The 25,279-nt window shown below is 36.6% G+C and overlaps 1 protein-coding gene across 1 annotated transcript in view; it reads right to left on the minus strand.

Annotated features, from left to right (window-relative positions):
- The window catches only part of LOC102964925 (bifunctional heparan sulfate N-deacetylase/N-sulfotransferase 3), a 185,597-nt gene that overhangs the window by 28,128 nt on the left and 132,190 nt on the right, over window positions 1-25,279 (minus strand). Inside the window, 2 exon segments of the mRNA XM_007087621.3 lie at window positions 645-741; window positions 2,981-3,163. Of these exon segments, the coding sequence (XP_007087683.3) occupies window positions 645-741; window positions 2,981-3,163 (280 nt within the window).

The following is a 25,279-nucleotide window of genomic DNA, read 5'->3' on the forward strand; positions in this document are numbered from 1 at the left end:
ACTGATTCTTAAAGAAACAAGAAGTTTATGGGGAGAAAAAATTGCATGCCAATTTAAGAAAAGGCACAAAAATTGCATGCCAATTTAAGATTTCTCCTGGGTATGAGTAAATGCCTTTGTTAGCACAAAGTTTTGTTTATGTCTGGAATTCTGCTTGTCAAACATCCTTTAGATTTTTAGAAAACAGTCATCTCTGCAAGAAATAGTTTAGAGATAAACTATATCAGGAAGATGGCAGGAAGAGGCTGTTTTTCTGGAAGGGATTTATTATAAAGAGTTATCGATACTTATATGTGTTTATCTCGACTTTTGATGAAATCCTGTCAGTCACTTTTTAAACATGTTAAACATTTAAAAACGTTAACATTTTTAAATTAAGGTCTTTGGCAAAAAAGGAATATTTGCTACCAAATTGCTGGATATTCAAACAGTGTGACATTTATTTTCATCTTTTTCACTTTAAAAAATTCCTTGACAAGCATTTAAATACATTATCAAGCTAAACAAACATTATGTCAGAGAACCAATGTGTTATTCATCCATCAGTATATATAGGAATTTTGAAAACTGTTTATGACAAGAACTCACTGTCTAGTCATCAGGAATTTTATACTGTTTGGTTAATCATAACAAAAAGCTCTCACCAGTTTTCTGGGGTCCTATTACCAAGAATTTTGGTAAACGATCACAGGTTTTTTCTTTAGACCAAATGTCTCTGTGGCGTTTGTCATCACAAGGATTCTAAATGGGAGAAGAATACAGAGATGTATTTTTTGATAAGTGGCCACTATGCTAGAGTTTTTCAACTTCTGTCCTTGAAAAGATATTCCAGGAAGCAAAGCTATGCGACTTCTTTTAAATGAAAGCTTTGAAGTGGCATCATGGAAGCTTTCAAGTAACCCTTTCCATCCTGAACCCTTTCCATCCAACCCTTCCATCCTGAAGTTGAGTGTCTACTGAGGGGTTGGGGGGAGGGGAGACAGCCTCATAGCACTGAGATTTAGTATTTTTTCTGCTTTTGGCCGTTCTACATCTTAATTGTGTGTGTGTGTGTGTGTGTGTGTGTGTGTGCGTGTGTGTGTGTGTGTATGTGTGTGTACATGTGTGTGTTTTAAAATAGTGAGCTCCAATGTAGTGTGGGGCAGGGACTGTGCTTCCTGCTAACCTAAAAGAAGATACACTCTAAGCATTCCATAAGTAATTGAAATACAATGTGTAAGATTTTTATTCTAAATAACTTTGAGCTGTTTTGCTGTGCTTCAAAGAGATACAGATCTGGCCATAATGATACTATTTAAAGAGACAGCAGATTCCTTTCAGATATATATTACTATAACTTTGCAGAGTATGATTCTAAAAAGCACTAAATTTCAGCAAAAGGGTAAAATGAAGGTGAAATACTATCTTAGGGATCTGCTTTTGGTGTATAGTACATAAACCAAACCCACCATGCAAGATGTATCTAGAACATCCATAATTTCCACTGCGAAGTGCTCATTATGTGAAGACTTAAAAGTTCCCTTTAATACTACTTCAGATATAGGCAATCAGGACAGCACTTCTATTCAATTAATACTACATATGTGTGCAGTTAAAGGAACTTTCTGCTTATTTACAATAAGCAACAGATGGTATGACTAATTCTTTTTGGCTGCTGTTAAAAAAAGTTGTTTCAAACCTGTCACCTAAAATAATAATGATTTCAGTTTAAAAGTAAGGTGTTAAATCAGCAGGAAAATTGCATGTCTTTCCAGTGGCTAACATTTGGTGATATTATGCAGTGGTTAAGGAAGAAAGATGTGCATTATAGTAACTGCAAAGTACTATATAGTGATAATTCCACAACCACTGACTTTCACATACTGAAATGTGTAGTTATGTCTCTTCTTGGAGTTACCTGTTCGTGTTCAGGTGGTAATTAGCTCATGTTCAAAGCTGAATGCATTGAGTATGTAGTTCAGATCTTGCTGCAACCTTCTCCTTCTGATGATTGTTATCACTGTGCCATCAGCTCTATTAGCAACTCTCTAGTAGCTCAGTAACTCTCATTTAGAACAGTACTGAAGAGCACAGCCTCTGGAGCTGGATGGCCTGGAACTGATTCCCACTCTGTCACACAGTGGCCTTGTAATGGTGTCTTAGCATTTGCCTGCCTCGGTTTCTTCATCTATAAAATGGGATCATAACTATACCTACCACACAGGGTAGTTTAAGGATTAAATGAGTTAACATGTAAAGAACCCAATGTGACACATAATAAGCACCAAATAATTATTTGCCATGATTATTACTTTCCCCAGAGTACGGAGTAGGCAGTTTAACTTCAAATTATGTTTCTGCAATTCTGGGACACATGAACATGTATGCTTTGAAATCTGGGTTATGCCTAGAACAGTTTGCATATGCCATGTGTGTGTGATATTTTTTCTTAAAAAGCTCAGTAATTTTGCCACCCAACACTTTTCCCATATCCAAAGTAATTCCCAACTAATACTTTTGAAGGCTGCCCATATTCTCCAGCTGCTGGTGTACCCCGTGGTTCAGAAAGCAGACGTCAGTTCTGAACTCTTCTCCCCTATCCCTCTGATGTTATTTAGTCATTAGAGATATAAGATGTGCTCTAGGAGGACTAGCTGGCTACTTGCTTAGCATACAACCTACTTACCATTCTTCTACTCTTTTCAGCCTATTGCAGTCTGCAAATTGATCCCCTGCTCTTGACTGAAAACATGACTCCATTGAACCCCCCACTGAGCTTGTAGAATTTCATAATTTCTAATGGGCATAGGAACAGAGAATTTGGCCCACTACGAAGCAATAATACAAAACTGCAATTCAGGAGGAAATAGTTTCTCAAATCTACCAACATTTCAAAAATGTAGCCCCCTCCCCACCCCAGATGCCTTCCCTTTTCAGATAGGATTATATAAAATTTGTTTATGGAATTACTTAATTATACTAATTATTGAACAAATATTACCTGCCAGAGAGGGTCTTTTTGATCAGGAAAGAGCTCAAAATACTTGTGAGCCAGCTGCGCTGGAGGCAGAGTCTGAAGTCGCAGGTTCGTCCAGGTCTGCATGAAGTTGGCCAGATTAACAAAGGTATATAGTCCCAGCCGGTCATTCCCATAATTGGACAGATGTGTCATGAAAATGCTGATCTGAAAAAGGCAAATGAACTTCAGTGTAAACACAAGTTATTTCAACCCTAGGGGGAAGTGCAATCATAGCAATGCTAGTTTTTAAGTGGTCTTTGCACAGGGTTTAAATTCATGACATGTTTTGGAACTGTGGACATATCCCAGATACTCTCATTATATTAATGCATATTAGAAGATGTGTTATTAGTAAGACGTGACCATTTTTTTCTGAGGTTTTAACATATTTCATAATAAAAAACAAGTCCAACTGCCATATATCCATGTTGGTGCAATTAGTTGGATGCTGAATAATGTCCTAGATGCTCACACATAATGGCTTCATGTTATGCGACCTATTCATACTTTGTGGCAGCAGAATCTCTGGAGGTTGGGATTTTATAATTTGAGTCTACTTAATTTGGCTTTTAATGTAGTACTTCAAATTAAAGAATATAAATAATCAATGTATCACCAATATTAGCATTAAGTGAATATCCTCTGATTTGTATTTATTAAAGGCCATAATTCCAGAGGACTAGGGACTAAATTTTTACTAAAATAAGTATTAACTATTTTCCATCAATAACACTGTCAAACCCTTTTCCATATTCAGTGAGTGTACTATTTCCAGCATCAAATACCTCCTGTAAGACAAATTTTCAATGTTTGGCTAGATAAAATCAACTTTTCCTATGGAAGCAGCTGACCTAGATTGAATCCATGCATCAAAAACAAAATCACAGTATTTTCTTTATAATAAATGTAAATTCTGTAGGTTTGATTAAATTGGTCTGGAATGCAGAATGGGCTTTTTAAAAGCCACTGCTTCAAGTGAATACAAATAGTTTTTGTTGGTGAAGTGTTGACAAACGGAAATAATTCTGCATGAGATTTTCAATGGCAAAGAAACCATTGTCTCATTTATGCTGCTATAAAAAAGATCATAAAAATAATTCATGTGATAATAGTACTTTCCTAAAATATATAATGTCATGTGAATGAATAGTAATAATAGTTATTATAATCATCATAATAATGAATATAATGGGTTCATTCATTAGAGACTGAAAGAAATATTCAAGAAAATTTATTGAGGTAAAGTAGCAGAGATGAGGGAATGGTTATATTAAAACTGGATACAATGAATTAGAAAAAAATCTAATTACTTACAACTATGAATAAGAGGAAACAGTGATATCCTTTATTCTATAGAATAAGTCCTGCTGGCTTTCATATGAAAAGCTTCAACTGTGATCAAGGATATTTAATTGTATTTCTATTCACTCTGCCTGAACATATATTAAATCTTAGAACTTTCACAAACAAAATACTTTGAGGGTAACTTTAAATAGCTACCAGCAGACTGATGTAGTCATGAAATTAATAAGTAAGACTTTTATTACCATTTTGGGTATTTCTGAAAAATGAGACTTTTAAAATTTAACCTTCTGGTTATTTTTATAGTAGCTTCAATTCTATGACTTTTGTTTCCCTTCCTTTTCTCCAAAATGTATCAAAAGTCAGTTGTTGAGAGACTTAAGAAAATCATGCTTACATGTGTAAGTTCTTTTCTAATGTTTGTTAGAGGCAGTCTCTCATCATTCATATTAAAAACTACACTTTTCAGTATAGCTCAACAACAATAGCAAAATGATACTTCAAGTTGTCTATTACAGGAAAAATTTTAATACCATATAATATACATATATATATTAACTCAGCCACTAGTTCAAATTTTTGCTTTATTTATGAGAGATTTGTCAATGTATCTATGTGTCTATATTTCACTTGAATAACATTTGCAGTGGGCATAAAATGGGAAATATGGAGATGTGTGAATTTGTGGTACCAATACATTCGACCTCCATTTGAATTTACTTTACAACCCAGAAAACATTTTATTCTGTGACATTTAAAGCAGAGTGTCATTGTTTTTACCTATATGAGTATAGAAGGTAAAAAAAATGCTACTCTTTCTCTCTCTTTTTTTTTAATGTTTGTTTATTTTTGAGAGAGAGAGAGGGCGGGGGGGGGGGGGGGAGAGAACATGTGTGGGGGAGGGGCAGAGAATGAGGGAGACACAGAATCTGAAGCAGGCTCCAGACTCTGAACTGTCAGCACAGAGCCCGACGTGGGACTTGAACCCACCAACCATGAGACCATGACCTGAGCTGAAGTCAGACACTCAACCAACTGAACACCCAGGTGTCCCAGAAAAAAAATGCTACTCTTTCTGGTAAAAACAGAGGCATTTCAGAATGAGTTATGAACTAGTTAATGACATTGCTTTTCCTGAAAGTTGGCAAGAATTAAGGTAATACTTATAAGGTGTTGAACTTAATCCTGTAAAAAAAAAAAAGCCACTTAGCCACCAGTCATGCAACCTTCCTCAGGTTTTCAATTCTATTTTTGTATATCTACTTTACCATAATGCAAAGTGCACCATAAGCAAAACGACTGTTTCAAAGTGATGGTTTTGTAATGTGTGTTACCTCACGACTCATTTAGACTTTGGACTCAAGCCTGGGGTTTGTTTTGTTCTTCTAAGAAATAGAAGGCCATAAAGGGAACATAATTGGTCAGGACATAAAATAATTTATTTTTAAACTTTGCTTTTTTTGGTGTGTATGTGAATTACAATGCTCTCTCTATACATGGAATATTCTATATCTCTTGCTGCACATGTAACCTCTCCAAGTTGTCTTTATTAATTTTTACTTAGGAAGGTATGCACAACAAACAACAGGGCTAGTGAGAATGGACATATAGTGACACTGTTTTGGTAAAATAATTAGCTTGCTATCCAGACAGTATTTCTTTCTTATTCCTGTTCTGACCAAAGACAACTATAATGTCACTTTATTTCTTGGCAACTGTTTCTGCATGGAATAGAAAGACACGAAGCTTGAAAGGGTTACCAGTTCAGGGAAAATAGACATTAGTCTTTCCCTAAAGAGGATGCCTTTATAACTTTAAGAGTGCTTCAGAACTAAGGCTTGATTTGTTTGCCTTTTTAAAAAGGATAAATGTATCACAATAAGTTATCTTTATTATACATGCAAGATACAATAAGAAATAAAATGTCAAAGAAGTTACAATTACATTTCTACAACAGTTTTTGCTACATGCATATTATAAGTAATTAGTTGTTACCAAAAAGACTAATTAGCTGCTTAAAACTCAACTTATTGGAAACTCTGCCAAAGGTACAAAATTTATCTAACAGATGAAAACAACTCTTTCTAGCCTGAGAGACACAGACATCTATAACAACATACTTACTATGATGATTTTTCTGTAAAAGGCAAAAGGTAAATGCCAAATATCATATACACTGGTATTTATGAGAGAGAAAACAGATATCATTTGTAAAAGCGTGGCTAAGAGAAAAATGGGGGAGGCTTTATCTACACTTTACAGCCTCAGCCATGTGAATCTAGTAAGTTCCAGCCAGGTATTGGAGATACATGAATCACTACCAAGACGAATAAGGAGCAAAACATTGGTCCCGGTGCAAAGGCAGTTGGCAATGCAGTAATGTTTCTTTTGAGAAGGTCAGGGGGAGAGGAGAGGAAATAGGGGTGTAAAAAATGTGTTACTTATAATATTTATTATAAACTATGCCATTTATGACTAAATCCACATTTTTCTTATCCTACTACCAGATGCTCTGCCTGGTTCTGGGTGCGTAAATATAAATATCATGCTCATTCTTGTTAAGTGTTGTTTGTGAAAAATTAAGAATTCAAAAGGCACAAAGGAATTTACAGTGAAAAAAGTCTTCCCACTTCTCTTCTTAAGTCAACCAGTTTTGTTTTGTTTTGTTTTGCTGTCCTTCCAGGTGACCAAAGGTTCAAAAGCCTGAACATATGTAACAGATTACTCAGGAAGTTTATCAAAGTTCAGATCACCAGAACTTACACTCAGTGATTCTGATTTGCTAGGTCTGGAGGGTGTCCTGCTACCTGCATTTTAGAGAATCATCCCTAGTTGTCTTGATGCAGGTATTGTTGAAATATAATTTGAGGAAAACTGGCCAGTCCCATTGTTTATTCCCGTAGGAAAGAGTCCATTCACCAAAAGCGATTGGCTTTTCTGTAGTGGTCCTTTTGAATACATTTTAAACACAAACATGTCCTGTTAAGTCCATAAATATGTTTCAACATCCTAGACACATAACTATCCCTAGCACAAAGAACAATTGTTAAGTGTCCTTGGCCTCTTGATGGTTTCTGTAATGTTGACATATGTGTGGGGATGCACAGAAAATTGCTAAAAAAAAAAAAAAAAAAAAAAGATCTGGTCCACATAGACATGTGTAATTGGTTCCTAATTCCCCTTCAATCCTGTGTTTATTTTATTATTATTGTTTTTTAACCTGAGCAAAATTCTTCTCCATTTCCATATGTACCTCTCAGATGCATATTGCCTTTTAACTTCCCTACTTAAAAGGCTGTCTTTCATATTCATTTTATTTTATTTCATAGCATTTAAAAGGTTCTGTGGCAGAGGACAAGCATACTGTAATTAACTTCTTTAGGGGAAAAAATAAGGAAAACAGGTTAGTTTTATAAAGTAGTGATCAAACTCTGGAAGTTTCATTTTCATTATCATGAAAACTATATGAGTCCCACCACTGTCAAGATTACACTCCATTATGTAAGCACATCTCTTTCTGGAAAATAAGTAAAAAAAAATCCTGATTAGAAAGCTATTCTATTCATGCTCTGGGCCTAAACCTCCTATTCTATAATTTCCCAGTTGGAATCCTCACATAGTTCCTCACTGCCTTCTGCATTAAATAAAATTCAGGATGTCATCCTCAGTGACAACACGGTCCCAGGTTACCTTTTCAATCTTGTCTTGTGTCCTCACTCTGTTCCCAGAGCACCAGTCAGCTTGCCTTGCTTACTGCTTCCCAGTGTTTCCCTGGACACTCCACCCTCCCTGGCTTGGTTTATACAGTTTCTTCTGTCTAGAATATACAACCTCACTTTTCTACCTAGCTCAGTTCTGTATATGTAGCCTCTTACATCGACCTTTTCAGATCTCTTTAGGCAAATTCAAGCTTATAAAAATTTGAGCTCCAGAGCATTGCCGTGTAGTCTTTCTGACCTTTTCTTACTCTGGCTTGTATTATGTTAAAAAACAAAATACTTGTGTTTTTTGTTGTTGTTGTTGTTGTTGTTGTTGTTGTTTTGTATCTAGATTGTTAAGTTCCTTGGAGCTGACAGGGGGCTCTTTCAGCCTTATTCTCTGAACTGCCAATGTATGCACCTTGAGTTGGTACCAGTCATCTTAGTTGTAAAATTGGAAAATCTGGGGTTAGTTATTTTTTAAGTGCTGTTCATTCTAGTGATTCCTTAGCACCATTCATATTGTTGGCCTTATCAATGATTTATGCTTGTCTCTTCTAACTTCATCTGCATTTGCTCTATAGTCCTCTCCCTGAACTCTGCCTCAAGTCTTCACTTATTCTACCACCCTCTTGCTTCTGTTTCCTGTGAAACTTCCTTTGTAAATAAACTCTTAGGTCTTTGACTTTGGCCTGAACAGTGGTTAAGAAAGTGGGTTTGGCCACCTACTGGCTTTTTGATTCTAGTAAGTCATTTAAACTCTTAATACTTTAACTTACTTATCTAAAAGGAGGGGAAAAAGGGTATAAAATAGTAACTGCCTTACAGTGTTGTGATAATTAAGTGTAATAAAATAAAACATTTATTTTATTTATTTTTAACATTTATTTTTCAGAGAGATTGAGAGAAAGAGAGATAGAGAGAGCAGGGGAGGGGCAGAGAGACACAGAATCCAAAGCAATCTCCAGGCTCTGAGCTGTCAGCACAGAACCCAACCCGGTGCTGGAATTCACGCACTGCGAGATCATGACCTGAGCGGAAATTGGATGCTTAACCGACTGAGCCACCCAGCTGCCCCTTAAAACAAAACATTTAAAGCATTGCTTGATACACAGTGATTGCTTAATAAATTATAGCTATTTATTGTTGTTATTATTGATATATTATTATTATTTTGGAGGAACATTATTTCTCATTTATAGCTTCCTTCCAGCAGTTTGTCAACCTTATCTATACCTCTAGTATCTTAATTCTTTCATTTTTTCTCTGTCAACATCCATCTGATCACTTCCTCTAGCCATCAAGATTCTGTGGTTAACAATTCGACCTTCTCTCCCACTATCACCTTCAGATTCCCAAATCATCTTTTTGCTTTCAGTGTTCTACAAATCTAAGACTTTATATCAGTTTTTCATTCATGTCTATCAATTTCTTCATTCCACATATGGAGTGCTCAGCACACTAGAGAAAAACCACATAATGGGAGCTTTTAATGTCACATAAGCACATGGTCCTCAATTTCAATGAATCTTCCTTCCTTCCTTCTTTCCTTCCTTCCTTCCTTCCTTCCTTCCTTCCTTCCTTCCTTCCTTCCTTTCTTACATATTTTAAGTATTTATTTTTGAGAGAGAGAGAGAGGGTGAGAGAGAGAGCAGACAGGGGCATGCACAGAGCATGATGCAGGGCTCGAACTCATGAAACCCTGAGATCATGACCTGAGCCAAAACCAAGAGTTGGACACTTAACCGACTGAACCACCCAGGCGCCCCATCAATGAATCATTCATACTACTGGATATTCTTTTAATTCATTATCTTCAGTTGCCTTCAGCAGCTATTTCAATCTTTCATCCTTCTCTTGAGGTCTTCTACTTAATCTCCACTCTCCTTAATCCCCCTAGTTAATGATCCCATGATTAACAGGGAGTAATGGTCATCAGGCAGGAACTCTTTATATATATATTTCTTTTTTTTCCAGCTTTATTGAGAAATAATTTGTATACATTATTATGTAAGTTTGAGGAGTATTGACTTACATATATTGTGAAATGATTACCACAATAAGTTCAGCTAACATTCATCTTCTCTTCCAGATACATTATAAAGAAAATAAAAAGGAAAAGAATTGAATGGAAAAAAACTTTTCTTATGATGAAAAACTGAGGATGTACTCTCTTAACAATTTTTTCTTATACAGCAGTGTTACCTGTAGTCATTGTGTTGTACATTACATGCTTAATACTTCTTTGTTTTATAACTGGAAGTTTGTAATTTTGGCCACCTGTCTCCAGGTCTCTTTACGCCTACTCCCTGCCTCTGGTACTCTGGTAACTACAAATCTGATTTTTTTTTTCTATGAGTTTGTTTTTGTTTTTAGATTCCACATAGAAGTGAGATTATACAGTATTTGTCTTTGTCTGACTTGTTTCACTTAGCATAATCCCTTCAACATCTATCCACATTGTCACAAATAGTAGGATTTCCCCCTTTTTGTGGCTGAATGATATTCCAGTGTTTGTGTGTATTACAACTTATTATCCATTAGTCCATCAATGTACACTTAGGTTGTTTCCATACCTTGGCTATTGTAAATAATGCTGCTATGCACATGAGGGTACAGATAACTTTTCAAGTTAGTTTCATTACTTTTTCATATATTCCTAGAAGTGGAATTGCTAGATCATATGGCCGTTCTGTTTTTAATTTTTTGAGGATTCTTCATACTGTTTTCCATAATAGTTGTACAAATTTACAGTCCCACCAACAGTTCACAAGGTTTCCTTTTCTCAACATCTATGCCAGCATTCTCTATCGCTTATTCTTTTGATAATGGCCATACTGACAGGCATGAGGTGATAATCTCATTGTGGCTTTGATTTGCATTTCCCTAATAACTATTGATGTTGGCATATTTTCATGTACCCATTAGCCTTTCATGTATCTCCTTTGGAAAAATGCCTATTCAGGTCCTTTTCCCATCTTTATTTAATTTAATTTGTTTTTGTTTTCTATTGAGTTGTATGAATTCTTTATATGCTTTGAATATTTACTCCTTATTAGATATATACTTTGCAAATATTTTTTCCCATTCTGTAGGTTGTCTTTTCTCTTTATTGATTGCTTCTTTTGCTGTGCAGAAGCTTTTTAGTTGATGCAGTCCCACCAGTTTATTTTTTATTTTGTTGCTTATGCTTTAGGTGTCATATCCAAAAAAATAGTTACCATGACCCATGTCAAGGAACTTTGTTCCTATGTTTTCTTCCACGAGTTTCATGGTTTCAGGTCTCACATTTAAGTCTTAAACCATTTTGGGTTAATTGTTGTGAATGTTAAAAAAGAAATAGGTCCATTTGATTCTTTTACATGTGAATATTCAATTATCCCAGCATCATTTTTTGAAGAGACTATCTTTTCTCCATTGAGTATTCTTGGCTCCCTTGTCAAATATTAGTTGACTCTATATGCTTGGGTTTATTTCTGGGCCATCTATTCTGTTCTATTGCTCTATTTGCCTGTTTTTATGCCAGTACCATACTGTTGATGACCATAGCTTTTATACTATAGCTTGAAATCAAGAAGTGTGATACCTCCTGCTTTGTTCTCCTTTTTCAGGATTTCTTTGGTTATTTAGGGGCTTTGTGATTCCCAATAAATTTTAGGAATTTTTCTTTTTTTTTAAACTCTGTAAAAATTGCCATTTAAATTTTGATAGGGATTGCATTGAATCCATAGATGGCTTTCAGTAGTATTAACACTTTACCAACATTAATTCTTCTACTCCATGAACATAGGAAATCTTTTTACTTATTTGTGTCACCTTTGATTTCTTTCATGAATATCTTGGAATTTTCAGCATAGAGAACTTTCACCTCATTAGTTAAATTTATTTTTAAGTATTTTATTTTTTTATACTATTGTAAATATGATTGATTTAATTTCTTTTTCAGAAATTTTGTGGTTAGTGTACAGAAGTGCTACTGATTTTTATATATTCATTTAATATTCTGCAACTTTACTGAATTCATTGATTATATCTAACAGTTTGTTGATTGAGTCTATAGGGTTTTCTCCATATAAAATCATGTCATCTGTAAATAGAGACAATTTTACCTCTTTCTTTCCAGTTCTGATACTTTTCATTTCTTTTCCTAGCCTGATTGCTCTAGCAAGGACTTCTAGTACTGTGTTGAATTGGAGTGATGAGAATGGGCACCCTTTTCTTGTTTCTGATCTTAGAGGAAAGATTTTATCATTTTACCACTGAGTGTGATGTTAGCTGTAGGTCTGTCATATATGCCTTTAGTATGTATTATGTTGAGATATTATGTTCAGATATGTTCCTTTTTTGCCTAATTTATTTAGAGTTTTTAACATGAAAGGATGTTGAATTTGGTCAAGTGCTTTTTCTGCATCTATTGAGATAATCATATATTTCTTTTATTCTATTAATGTGATGTATCATTAATTGATTTGCATATGTCAAACCATCCTTGCATCACAGGGATAGATTCCACTTGAATTTGTTGCTCTTAAAATTCTTTCTTTGTCTCTGACAAGAATTTAATTATAATGTGTTTTGGTATACACCTATTCAGGTTCAACCTATTTGGGATCCTTGGGCCTCATGGATTTGTATATTCATTCCTCTTTCCAGGTTTGGGAAGTTTTCAGCCATTATTGCTTTAAATATATTTACTGCTCTTTTCTTTTTCTCTTCTCTTTCTGGAATTCCCATAGTACAAATATTGTTTCTTTCTATTGTGTCCTATAATTTTCATAGGTTTTCTTCAATCTTTTTTATTCTTTTTTCTTTTGCTTCTCTGGGTAATTTCCAATGTTCTATATTCCAGATTGCTAATTCTTTCTTCTGTGAGGTTGAGTCTACTTTTGAAACTTCATTAAATTCTTCAGTTATCGTATTTTTCAACTTTAGGATTTCTTTCTCTCTCTCTCTTTTTTATTTTGATGGTTACTATTTTCTTGTCAAACTTCTCATGTGTTGTTTTCTCAATTTTGTAAGTTGTCTGTGTTTTCTTATAGTTCACTAGGAATAAAAGGATTATTCTGAATTCTTTTTCTGACAGTTCATAAGTTATTGGAACTTTATATTGCTTTTTTTTTTTTTGGTGATGGTGTCATATTTACCTGATTTTTCATGATCCTTGATTCCTTACACTCTATCTGTGCATTTTAGTAATAGGACTCCTCTTGCAGACTTTACAGTTTGCCCTAGCAGAGACAGTTCTTCACTAGCCAGTTCAGTTTGGGTTTCTGTGTATGTTTGCCGGTAATGTCTTTGGGAAGGTGGAGCCTGTTATTATAATCTACTTATGGGTGAGGCAACTGTTCAATCTCTGAGGATGGGGATAGGGGGTTGTGCCACTAGCTGGGATAGTATACTAGTTGGATATCCAATACTAGTTGGATAGTATTGCTGGATACTTTCTTTCCTTTTCTTTCTTTTTTTTCCCTTTCCTTTTCTCTTTCTTTCTTTCTTTCTTTCTTTCTTTCTTTCTTTCTTTCCTTCCTTCGAGAGAATCTTAAGCAGGCTCCACACTTAGCGTGAAGCTTGACGGGGCTTGATCTCACAACCATGAAATCATGACCTAAGCCGACTGACTGAGCCACCCAGATACCCCACTGCTGGCTTATTTCTATACCCAATTAAGGCTGTAAGATGGGCTCTGCAGTTGCCTAAATTCTCTGGTCATGTTTACTAGATGGTCAGGACAGGGGACTACATTCAGTAGTGGACAGGGCTGTGAATTAGCTTCTCTGCCCTGGCAGGGCATCAGACCAGGTCCCAGAGCCTCTATAGCTCATTGTTTGGGGGCCCAAATCAGGCCTGAGTGTGTATAGAATTCCCTGGTCTGGTTAAACTACCAGTTTTGCTCTGTAGACCAGGTAAGCCACAGGCTGTGCTCTGTGTTCCAATCCCACTGCACATAGGGCTGTTGAATGGGCTATACAGCTTCCTGTGTGCTCTGGTTAGGTTCTCTGGTCAGACAGGCTGAAGGCTTTATTTAGCAATAAGTGGAACTATAAATTAAATTACCGGAATGGGAGCAGTGGAATAAACAGTTCTAAAACTGGTAAAGCTCTTTGTTGTCATAACTCAAGCTAACCTGCATCCCAAGTTCCCTGGCTGAACAGGGCCACTGGCTTTGCCCTGCGAACTGTTGGCTCTGTCTGTGCTTCTTTTGGCTTGAGTGTCAGTGGGCCTCAGGGCTTTTGGGTATTTATTTCAGCCCTTCTGGTCAGATGGGGCTGGAAGATACTCTCCACAGTGTGTTGGGCCCCTTGCCTGGGTGGGAGCCCCTTGACTGGGCCACTCAGGCCTCTCAGTTTCCCAAACAGACTGTCTAGTTGGGAGGGGCCAGGAGACACCTTCAGCTATGGCTATGAATTAATCCCCTTGCTTGTGCATAGCATGAGAAGACTTCACGTCTGGCTCTGACTTTGCTCTGGAGGTGACTGGCTCAGCACTCCCACCTCTTGGCTCAGTGCTGCTGGCCACCCAGCTTCCAGAAGTTGTCACCAGCCTTCTAGTCAGATTGGGTTGGAAGGCACCCTTCATAGTGAGTGAGGTTGTGACTCAGCACTTTGCCTGCAGGTGGGTAAACCAGGCTCTAGGGCTGATGGAACTACTCACTTGAAGATCTGAATCAGTCAGATCTGCTCCCTGCCATATTCCCTGGTCAGAGTGCCCCCAACCTGTTTCTGCATATGAGCGAAGCTGGTTGGGGTTACTACTTGGCACTGTAGGTATAAACTTGGTTGGCCAAGATTTGCATGCTGGTGGTTGCAAGTTCCTTTCCACTTCTTCAGCACAACTAGATTCCCAGTGGTTGGGCCCTGAAGATTCCCCTGCCATCCCCATGGTATGAGATAAGAGTAGGGGCTCTCATAAATGACCCACAATGCTTGGGGAGGTTGGTTGTCCTCTTCGGGTTCTCTTTTCCCACTAGGTGAACAGAAGGGTCAGGAAAGACATCTCTTTGATGCTATGCTGTCCTGGGGGAAGGGCAATGTGGTCAACATATAGTCATTTCTCTTAACCTTCTAATGCAGTCTTGGTCTCTGAGGTTAAGGCTGTGCTTCAGCCTCACCACCATCCATGTTCTAGGGTACTCTCACTGGTATTTTGTTCTTGAATAGATGTTAGTCGTTCTTGTGAAGGGGAGTAAGTCAGGAATGACCTATGTTGCCATCATGGTCAGGAAGAGGTGCTTTATTTTGAATTTAAGACTAATATATCTCCCAGTACTTTTTGCCCCATCTACTTTCAACTCCCAAGAGATCTCATTCACATAAATGCTTATTTATTTATTTTTGAAAGACAGAGAGAAAGAGGGAGAGGGAGAGAGGGAGAGAGGGAGAGAGGGAGAGAGAGAGAGAGAGAGAGAGAGAGAGAGAGAGAGAGAGAGAGAGAGAGAGAGAGAAAGGGAGAGACAGAATCCCAAGCAGGCTCTGTGCTGTCAGTGCAGAGCCCAACGCAGGGTTCAAACTCATGAACTGTGAGATCATGACCTGAGTCAAAATCAAGAGTCAGAAGCAGCTTAGGCATGCCTGGGTGGCTCAGTTGGTTAAGCATCCAACTTTAGCTCAGGTCATGATCTCAAGGTATGTGGGTTCCAACCCCTCATCGGGCTCTGTGCTGACAGCTCACAGCCTGCAGCCTGCCTCAGATTTTGTGTCTCCCCTCTCTCTGCCCCTCCCCCACTTGTGCTCTGTCTCTCTCTCTCTCAAAAATAAATAAACATTAAAAAGAAAGAGTTGGATGTTTAACCAACTCAGTCAGGTGCCCCTGTTTTCCTCTATTTTTAATTCTCTCTGCTGGTCCCTCCCTAATACCTGAAAACATGCTTTAATTCCCTCTCATCTTAGGCTCTCTCCTGAGTGCTTATCTTTTCCAACCACTGTCCATCCCAGCCAAGTTCTACAGTGCAATAGTGTATAGGTGCTGTCTTTACTTATCAGTTTCCTCTTCCAATCTGGCTTTTGTCCCCACCACTCCACTGAAAATGCCTTGTCAAGGACGAGCAGTGTCCTCCAAGTTACATCATCCTATGGCTCCTCGGTAGTCTTTATCAATCTGCTGAATTTGGCAGTGCTCCCTTTGACGACACTTAAGTTTTTCTCCTTTCTTGGCTTTTTTGAAACTGTTTTCTCTTATTTCTCCTTTACCTATTTCCTTCCCCGAGTCCTTTTTTTATGTTCCCCTTTAATCGCTGGTGTTTCTTAGGGTTTTGTTCTTTGCTGCCCCTAGATGGAAGCACCATAATGATCCCCAAATCTCTAACTATCATTCATATATTTGTCCTAAATTTTATACACAAACATCTAAGTTTCTAGTTAACATTTATACCTGAATATCTCATAGCCATCTCACTTTAAACATGGCTAACCATCCACCTAGAGGGTATTCTTTTTCTGTAAGACAGAATGGGATGAGAGGCTGATTGATTCTTCTCCAGTGGGTGATTTCATTCTTCATTTTGCTTACTGAGGTTTCTGATCCCCTAGTGTTTGGAACATGGAGGTGAAGGAAGAAGGACAACACAGGGAATTATTACCCTGACTTATAGGGTCATATGATGGCATATGTTTAAGGCCATCTGGGATCTGTGGAGACACTCCTTCCAGGCCCCACCAATGCAATTTCCTTTACTAGGCTAGTATATTCCCCAGTCCTTCCTCAGGAATCCTTTTTTGCAGGACCCCTTCTTCTTCTTCTTCTTCTTCTTCTTCTTCTTCTTCTTCTTCTTATCATTATTATTTTTAGAGAGGGAGAGAGAGCACATACAGGGTTAAGGGGCAGAGATAGAGAAGGGGAGAGAGAATCTTTAGCAGGCTCCATGTTCAGCACAGAGTGCAATGCAGAGCATGATCCCATCACCCTGGGATCATGACCTGAGCCAAACTGAAGAGTTGGATGCTTAACTGACTGAGCCACCCAAGTGCCCCGAGCAGGACCCCTTTTAAATGGATTCCAGGGTAAAATTCCTACTAAGAACTCCACATCTGGGCTTAGGATTTAGGAGCCTTTGACCTGACTTGGGAATAGGGGGCACATACTTCCCAGACATGGCCCCTCCTCTTCTGACGCAGACCATTTTAGCCAAATTGTGTCTCATGCTTCAGCTTTACCAGTCTGGAGGCAGACACCAGCCTAATATGTCCCTCTTGTGCAGGGAACACATGCCAAGCTCTTTGATGGTTCCAGGGACCCTCGTTCCAGAGCTGAGATGAGCAGCAGAGCCGTCATTCACCTCTCTGGTCTCGCACAGATAGAGGGTGGTGGGGATTGTTCCCACTGCACAGCGTAAGTCTTTCCAAAAATCCTCTCACAAATTCTCCTTAACTTCAAGGAACTTGACCATTTTATCCTGGATGTGCGTGAAACATTTGACACTTTTCACAGTAGTCCTGCTCACAGCTCACTTAAGTGCCTAATACCTTTCATATTTTTGTGCTATTACAACTGCTTTAGGTTAAAAATTACTTTCATTAGTTTTATCACCTTGTCTAGTGGGAGAAAAAAGATGTCACTTTCATTTCTAAGGCTGAAATTCATTGAGTACTGTTTTTCTCCCTGGCTTGTAGCTTAGTCATCGTTTAAGAACCCAAAGGAAAGCTCAATTGTAAAACAATTTAGCAAAGGGCTCTTAACATTTTGAATTTGGGATCTGATAGGCTTTAAAGGAAATCTGGAAGGGTAAATCAATTGCTCTCAATTAGGGACAGGTTTCAAAGGTACACTGATGAGGTCAATGTAATTTAAAGCAATTTAGCGTGGACCATTTGTCTTTCTTTATCACATTTATGTCTCTCACTTAATTTTTCTGGCTATACATTCAGAACTGCAAGTTCAGCCCTTTTATTACAAGCTAATGATTGATGATCAAGTAACATTTCTGCTAGGTGCCAGGAGAAGTAATTCTATTGGTTTAATTCATTGTCATTACTTTAGCTGCTGAACAAATGTTTACATGTCACAAGAGTGCCTGCAACTCTCAGGCCACCAATTTTTGATTAATTTTGCATTGTGTACCTTAGGCGTACTGTTCTGATATTGTCTCTACATTATTCTGAACAGCCCTGTTACAGTTATTTAGAGCCCAGACAACAGCTGTTCTTGTTCTATGAGACTCAGAAAGTGACAGGATAACGAATATGGTTATAGCTTATGATAGATTTAAAATTGACTAATTAAGAGAAAACCTTATTTAAGCAACAGTGTTGCAAAAAGGTAATACTCAATTTTGCAATGAAAACATATATATTTTTTCTGGTAGAAAACATTGTTTCTTTGTTTTAAAGCACTGCCTCCTTAGCATAATGAAGATATATAGAGAAAATGAAATTAAAGCTCCCTAAAGGTGTTTAATTTAACTGGAAAAAAAAAACCTCTTTGAAGTAATGAACCCACATGAAAATCTGATTTTGGCTCAGATGTGAATGAATTAAATTTAGGTAATCACAATGCCAGCTTCATCATCAACTGGTTTCAATGATTGTATTTGCTGACAAAGCTGAATTTACCCTGGTTGGTAAAAGAAAATCTAGGTTTTAAAATCTAGTGACTAATTGTTGTCAAGTTACTAAATATCCAAGACTATTTAAAATTTTCTATTTATTTAAGACGGCCCCCTTAATAAAGTGATTTGTAAAATATTGAAAGATTTGGGGTGTGTCAATTTTGTATGGAAATTCTATGTAGAGAGTAAAGATGCAAAGTACAAAGACTACAAAGAGTACACAGTCACTAGATATTAAAAAGTCACTCGAGGTATCTATACCTTCAAGGAGAGAGAAAATAGAGGTTGACTGAGTTTACACAAGTCATATATGACTGTTTTGGTTGAAAAAAGACATTTTAAGAAACAAAGTTTGGCACAAGACAATATTAGCAAAATAGTCTTTTCAGGGCTTTGAAGGGAGAAGGAGAAGACCGACCCAGATACAAGAGTCAACTTAGGTACTGTATTATAACTAAAGGTAAGATACTAAGAAACGCATTTCCAAAGAGATGGGAAAAACAAGAAATACAAAAGATTCCAAACCTTTATGAGTCAGCACAGCTAGAGGCTACCTATTGCCAAAGCTGCTGGCAGCTGGAGGAGCTATTTCAGTCTGGTGAGAACAAGACCATGATAAAGGTTTCTAATGCTAGGGATAAAAGGTGAAAAAAGGCCACCAAAGATTGCAACTAAACCAGATATCTATTTCAAAAAGTTTTTTGTAGTAGGAGCCCCACATTTGGTCTATGATTTGTTATTCTTGCTTTAAGCTATAAGTCCTTTAAAATACCTCATTTATAGATAAACCAATCTATAAATAATACTGTTATGTAATGAGGAATTACATTTTTTTAAAAGTTAATTTTCTTAGGAACTGGGTATAAACTAGCTTATTTAAAAAGAACTGGATGGAACAAAAACAGACCTCAGGTCAATGGAGTGGAATAGAGAACCCAGAAATGGACCCACAAACGTATGGCCAACTAATCTTTGACAAAGCAGGAAAGACTATCCAATGGAATAAAGACATTCTTTTCAGCAAGTGGTGCTGGGAAAACCGGACAGCGACATGCAGAAAAATGAACCTGGACCACTTTCTTACACCATACACAAAATAAACTCAAAATGGATGAAAGACCTAAGACAGGAAGCCATCAAAACCCTCGAGGAGAAAACAGGCAAAAACCTCTTTGACCTTGGCTGCAGCAACTTCTTACTCAACATGTCTCTGGAGGCAAGAGAAACAAAAACAAAAATGAATTCTTGGGACCTCATCAAAATAAAAAAGCTTCTGCACAGTGAAGGGAACAATCAGCAAAACTAAAAGGCAACCGATGGAATGGGAGAAGTATTTACAAATGACATATCAGATAAAGGGTTAGTATATAAAAATCTATAAAGAACTTTTAAACTCAATACCCAAAACACAAATAATCCAGTGAAGAAATGGGCAAAAGACATGAATAGACACTTCTCCAAAGAAGACATCCAGATGGCCAACAGACACATGAAAAATGCTCCACATCACTCATCATCAGGGAAATACAAATCAAAACCACAATGCAATACCACCTTATACCCATCAGAATGGCTAACATTAACAACTCAGGCAACAACAGATGTTGGCGAGGATGTGGAGAGAGAGGATCTCTTTTTCACTGCTGGTGGGAATGCAAATTGGTGCAGCCACTCTAGAAAACAGTATGGAAGTTCCTCAAAAAATTAAAAATAGAACTACCCTATGACCCAGCAATTGCACTACTATTTACCCAAGGGATACAGGTGTGCTGTTTCGAAGGGACACATGCACCCCCATGTTTATAGTGTGTGATCGACAATAGCCAAAGTATGGAAAGAGCCCAAATGCCAATCAACGGATGAATGGATAAAGAAGATGTGGTATGTATACACAATGGAGTATTACTTGGCAGTCAAAAAGAATGAAATCTTACCTTTTGCAACTACGTGGATGGAACTGGAGGGTATTATGCTAAGTGAAATTAGTCAGTCAGTGAAAGACAAATATCATATGACTTCACTCATATGAGGACTTTAAGATACAAAACAGATGAACATAAGGGAAGGGAAGCAAAAAGAATATAAAAACAGGGAGGGGGACAAAACATAAGAGACTCTTAAATATAGAGAACAAACAGAGGGTTGCTGGAGGAGTAGAGGGAGGGGGGATGGGGTAAATGGGTAAGGGGCATTAAGGAATCTACTCCTGAAATCATTGTCTCACTATATGCTGACTAACTTGGATGTAAATTTAAAAATAAATACATTATTTAAAAAAAAATAAAAAGAACTGGAGTTTATAAATGTTTCCCTAATAAAACTTACAACCCTTGTAGATAATAGCAACTTCCCAGAACTGAACCTAACAGGTTCAACGCGACTTCATGAGGTTTTGAAGTCTGAAGTGTAGTTTCAGTCTTCTATTAAAGGTAAACATTTTCATAGTGACTTAAGAGAAAATTCCAAAAATATTTGCTTGGATATTATTATTACAATAAGGCAAACCTTGGACACATTCGATTTTTTGAAAGAACTCCAAGGGTTTTTATAAATGATCTCTTTTAATAGCAATGTCAAGGGAGTAGTGCCTGCTGAATAAGAAAATTCACCCTATTAGAGAGGGTACAAGGGTAAATGGGGAGATGAGAGGAGGACAGGATTCTCCTTCCAGCTAGGGAGGCAATTTTCTATTTAATTTTTACTTAGAACTGTCATATGACACACACTTGTGTTATTTTGGGTGAGGCAATAAACTGCCAGGTGTTTAGGTGCCTCATCTGTAAAGTTGGGGTAATAATTATATTCCCCAAAGGCTCAGGTTGTAACTCATGATTTCTTAAATTCTCTTTCTGCTTAATGTGCACAGACCAATGGTTCTCTACGTCATGCTATGTTATACCATGGTACAATACTATTCAATACTAAGCTTTCCACAAATTTGTTTTCATATGTCCGTATTTTTCCTTTATAAAAGTTTGTCTCTCACTACAAACTTTTGATAAGTTATCTCTCCAACCCTATAGCTACTATTGACCTTAGGCCTCATTACTTTTAAAACCTATTTTGGTCTGATATGGGACTTAGCAACTTTTTTCTAGATATGTCTTCTGAGACAAAAGAAACAAAAGCAAAAATAAACTATTGGGACTACATCAAAATAAAAAGCTTCTGCACAGCAAAGGAAACAATCAACAAAACTTAAAGTCAACCTACTGAATGGGATAAGATATCTCTGATAAAGGGTTAGTATCCAGAATATGTTGACCATCCAGATGGCCAGCAGACACATACAAAGATGCTCAACATCACTCATCATCAGGGAAATGCAAATCAAAACTAAAATCAGGTATTTCACACCTGTTAGAATGGCTAAAATCACAAACACAACAAGTGTTGGCAAGGATGTGGTGAAATAACAACCCTCTTGCACTCTTGGTGGGAGTGCAAACTGGTGCAGTCACTGTGGAAAACACTGTGGAGGCTCCCCAAAAAAGTTAAAAATGGAACTACCCTATGATCCAGTAATTGCATTACTGGGTATTTACCTCCAAAATATAAAACACTAATTTGAAGGGATGCATGCACCTGTCTGTTTATTGCAGCATTATTTACAATAGCCAATTTATGGAAGCAGCCCAAGTGTTCACTGATAGATGAATGGATAAAGTAGAAGTGGTATATACATACAATGGAATATTAGCCATAAAAAAGAATGAAATCTTGCCATTTGCAACAACATGGTTGGAACTAGAAAGGATAATGCTAAGTGAATCAGTCCATCAAAGAAAGAGAGATACCATATAATTTCACTCATGTGGAATTTAAGAAACAAAGCAAATGAAAAAAGCAAAAAGAGAGAGACAGAGAGAGACAAACCAAGATACAGACCCTTAACTATAGGGAACAAACTGATGGTTACCAGAGGGGAGATGTTGGGGAGATGGGTGAAATAGATGATGGAGATTAAAGAGTACACTTATGATGAGCACTGAGTAATGTACAGAATTGTTGAATCATTATATTGTACATCCAAAAATAATAAAACACTATGTTAACTACACTGGAATTAAAATTAAAAACAATAAAAAAACTTATTTTGGATATGTAATATTGCATCATATAAGATTCTAAAGGTGCAAGAAAGTAAACAGTGAAACATATTCTCACTTCTGTCCTTCAGCCACTCAGTTCTTTCACCAAGAAGTCACCAGTACCATTGGTGTGTGTGTGTTCTTCCAGAAATATTCTATGTATACAAAAACAAATACATATACATATATATGTATATATGTATGTGTATGTATGTATACATATGTATGTATATGTATATATAAGTATATATTTTTCCTCTTGTTTGTAATATTGATGGGCATATGTGCCTTTGTAATTGATATGTATGTATATTGACATGTGTGTCTTTATAATATTGATTAAGTATTGCCAAATTGCCTTTCACAGAAATTGTAGCAATTTATGTTCCTAGTAGTAATGTGTAAGAGTTAGGCCTCAGTTCTTTTTTTCCCTGAACCACTCTAATAGATTCCTAAATGATCTCCTCTCTTTTGTTTCTCCCAACTCTGTTATATCCCAAATGCTGACATGAGAGAAATCTTCCTAAAGCAACACTCCTTTGTTTAGAAAATACTAACTCATTTTCCAATAAATAAAGCTCCTTAACCTGGCACTGAGACTGCTTACCAAAACTGGCCCATATTCTTCGTTGAGTCTTCTCTTCTACCACACATACTCTCTAAGGAGTAAATTCAACTACTCCCTATTTCTCAAATGCTCATGTTTGTAGGCCTGATATCCATTTGCTCTGTAAAGTATGCTTCTCTACCTATGTGTCTTTCAGGCTAAATTCTACCTACCTTTCAAGGACCATCTCAAATATTAATTACCTACTTAAAGGTAAATGGGTCAATCCTTGGAAGTATGTTCTTCATTCTGCTAATAGTGTACACTTGTAATAAATAAATATTTCTATGATAATCATTGACTTTTGGTTTAGATAGAATTCAAACCCTTTTGGTTATGTAGTTGCCTAGTTCACAGATGGCGGTGGGGAAGAGGTAAGAAACTCAAAGACATTATTTTCTGAATACAGTTGACCTCTGAAGAGGTCAGAATCAGGATAGTACAAGGTTCCTGATGTGAGTGTTGTGGAGGGTGGTAGCAAGAGACATGTACGTATTGAATTGTCCAATATGTGGCAGGTACTATAATTTGTAATCTCATCACTAATAAGAAGACTCCCTGTGGAGGTAGATATTATGATCTCCATTTTACAGTCAGAGAAGGCATATAGTTAGTAAACAGCTGACCAGGTCTCTCTGTGTGCCAAGTCTGGACACTATACTGACCTATCTGGCAGAGAATGGAAGAAAGAAATGGCTAATATCTTGAACTGTATCTCTGAAGATGGAGGAAAAAAACCTACAAAATGCTGTTATATGAACATTAGCACCACTGACTTTAACTATCTAATGCAGAGGCAACTGCCCTATACTCTGGATGTCAGTGTATTAGAGCACAATGAAATAAGTAAATCGTGTGCAGAATACTCTGATTTAGAAGGCAGGGAAAGGTTTATTATATCTAGCAAGACTTCCATTCTTTTAAATAACATGTAAATGGGTCAACTGTATTCAGAAAATGATGTCTTTGAGTTTCTGTTTGTATGTCTTGAAGCCCAGCTCCATAAATCTACCCTATTTACAAATGGCCTGATATCATTATAAACTGGGAGATAAGGTCTGTTGAACTATAGAGGAATGTTAAGCACATAGAGAACAGAAGCAATGGTAACATTAACAATATTATTAAATTAAAAAGAAGTTGAACAAAATTAAGAAGTTATTTCTAGAATTAACAGTTTTTTGGAGTTAAAAGAAAGTAAAGTTGAAAGCTACTTTAATATAATAAGCAAGCCAAACAATTGTACACAGGTACAGAGTGAGTGAATGCTCAAAAACCATTAGGTTTGTTGACTTCAATTTCAGATTAAACATGATGGAGACAACTGTCTCATGTAAGAATTAATTCCACTAACTTTCTCTGTTTTCCAAACCTATCATATCCATTGCTTTTAAGCTCTAAATCTCATGCAGAAACCACTTATAAGAAGGAGCAATATCTTCGGATTTTTTGTGTCTATATATCAATATATCTATTTATATGCACATATATACACATGTATACAGACATATATAAAAATATATATTATAAAGTTATATAATTTAAAATAAATATATAATAAAATTATTTACCATTTTGACTTAATCTTGTACTTATTGACTTTAATTTACAGGGATTTATCATCATTCCAAACCTTACATATTATGCTAAGTTTGGTACAGTTGATTTATTTTCTTGTTAAGGTGAACTAAATTTGGTATGCTTTTTTTTATGTTTGTAAAATAATTAAAATGAATAAAGTTTATTTAAAATGTTTTAGTTTGCATATACATATGGAATGAAGTAAAGTGCTTTCTAGATATTAAGTAATGATGAAACATCTCATTTCTTTGAAATCTAATAGGCATTAAAAATACACTTTAGCATGTGTATATATTATTTCAGTTATATTTTAATGTTCTTTGAAATTGTAGTTAAACAACTATTTCCTATTACATGTTCCTTTAGCATTATCATTTCCTAAGAAATATAAGAAACCAACAGGGTATTTTGTACAGAATTTGGTAATTAATATTTACTGTCCTTGAAATAAAATAGAAAAAT

This window comes from Panthera tigris, chromosome B1 (genome assembly GCF_018350195.1).
Source record: "Panthera tigris isolate Pti1 chromosome B1, P.tigris_Pti1_mat1.1, whole genome shotgun sequence".
NCBI classification, from domain to species: Eukaryota; Metazoa; Chordata; class Mammalia; order Carnivora; family Felidae; genus Panthera; species Panthera tigris.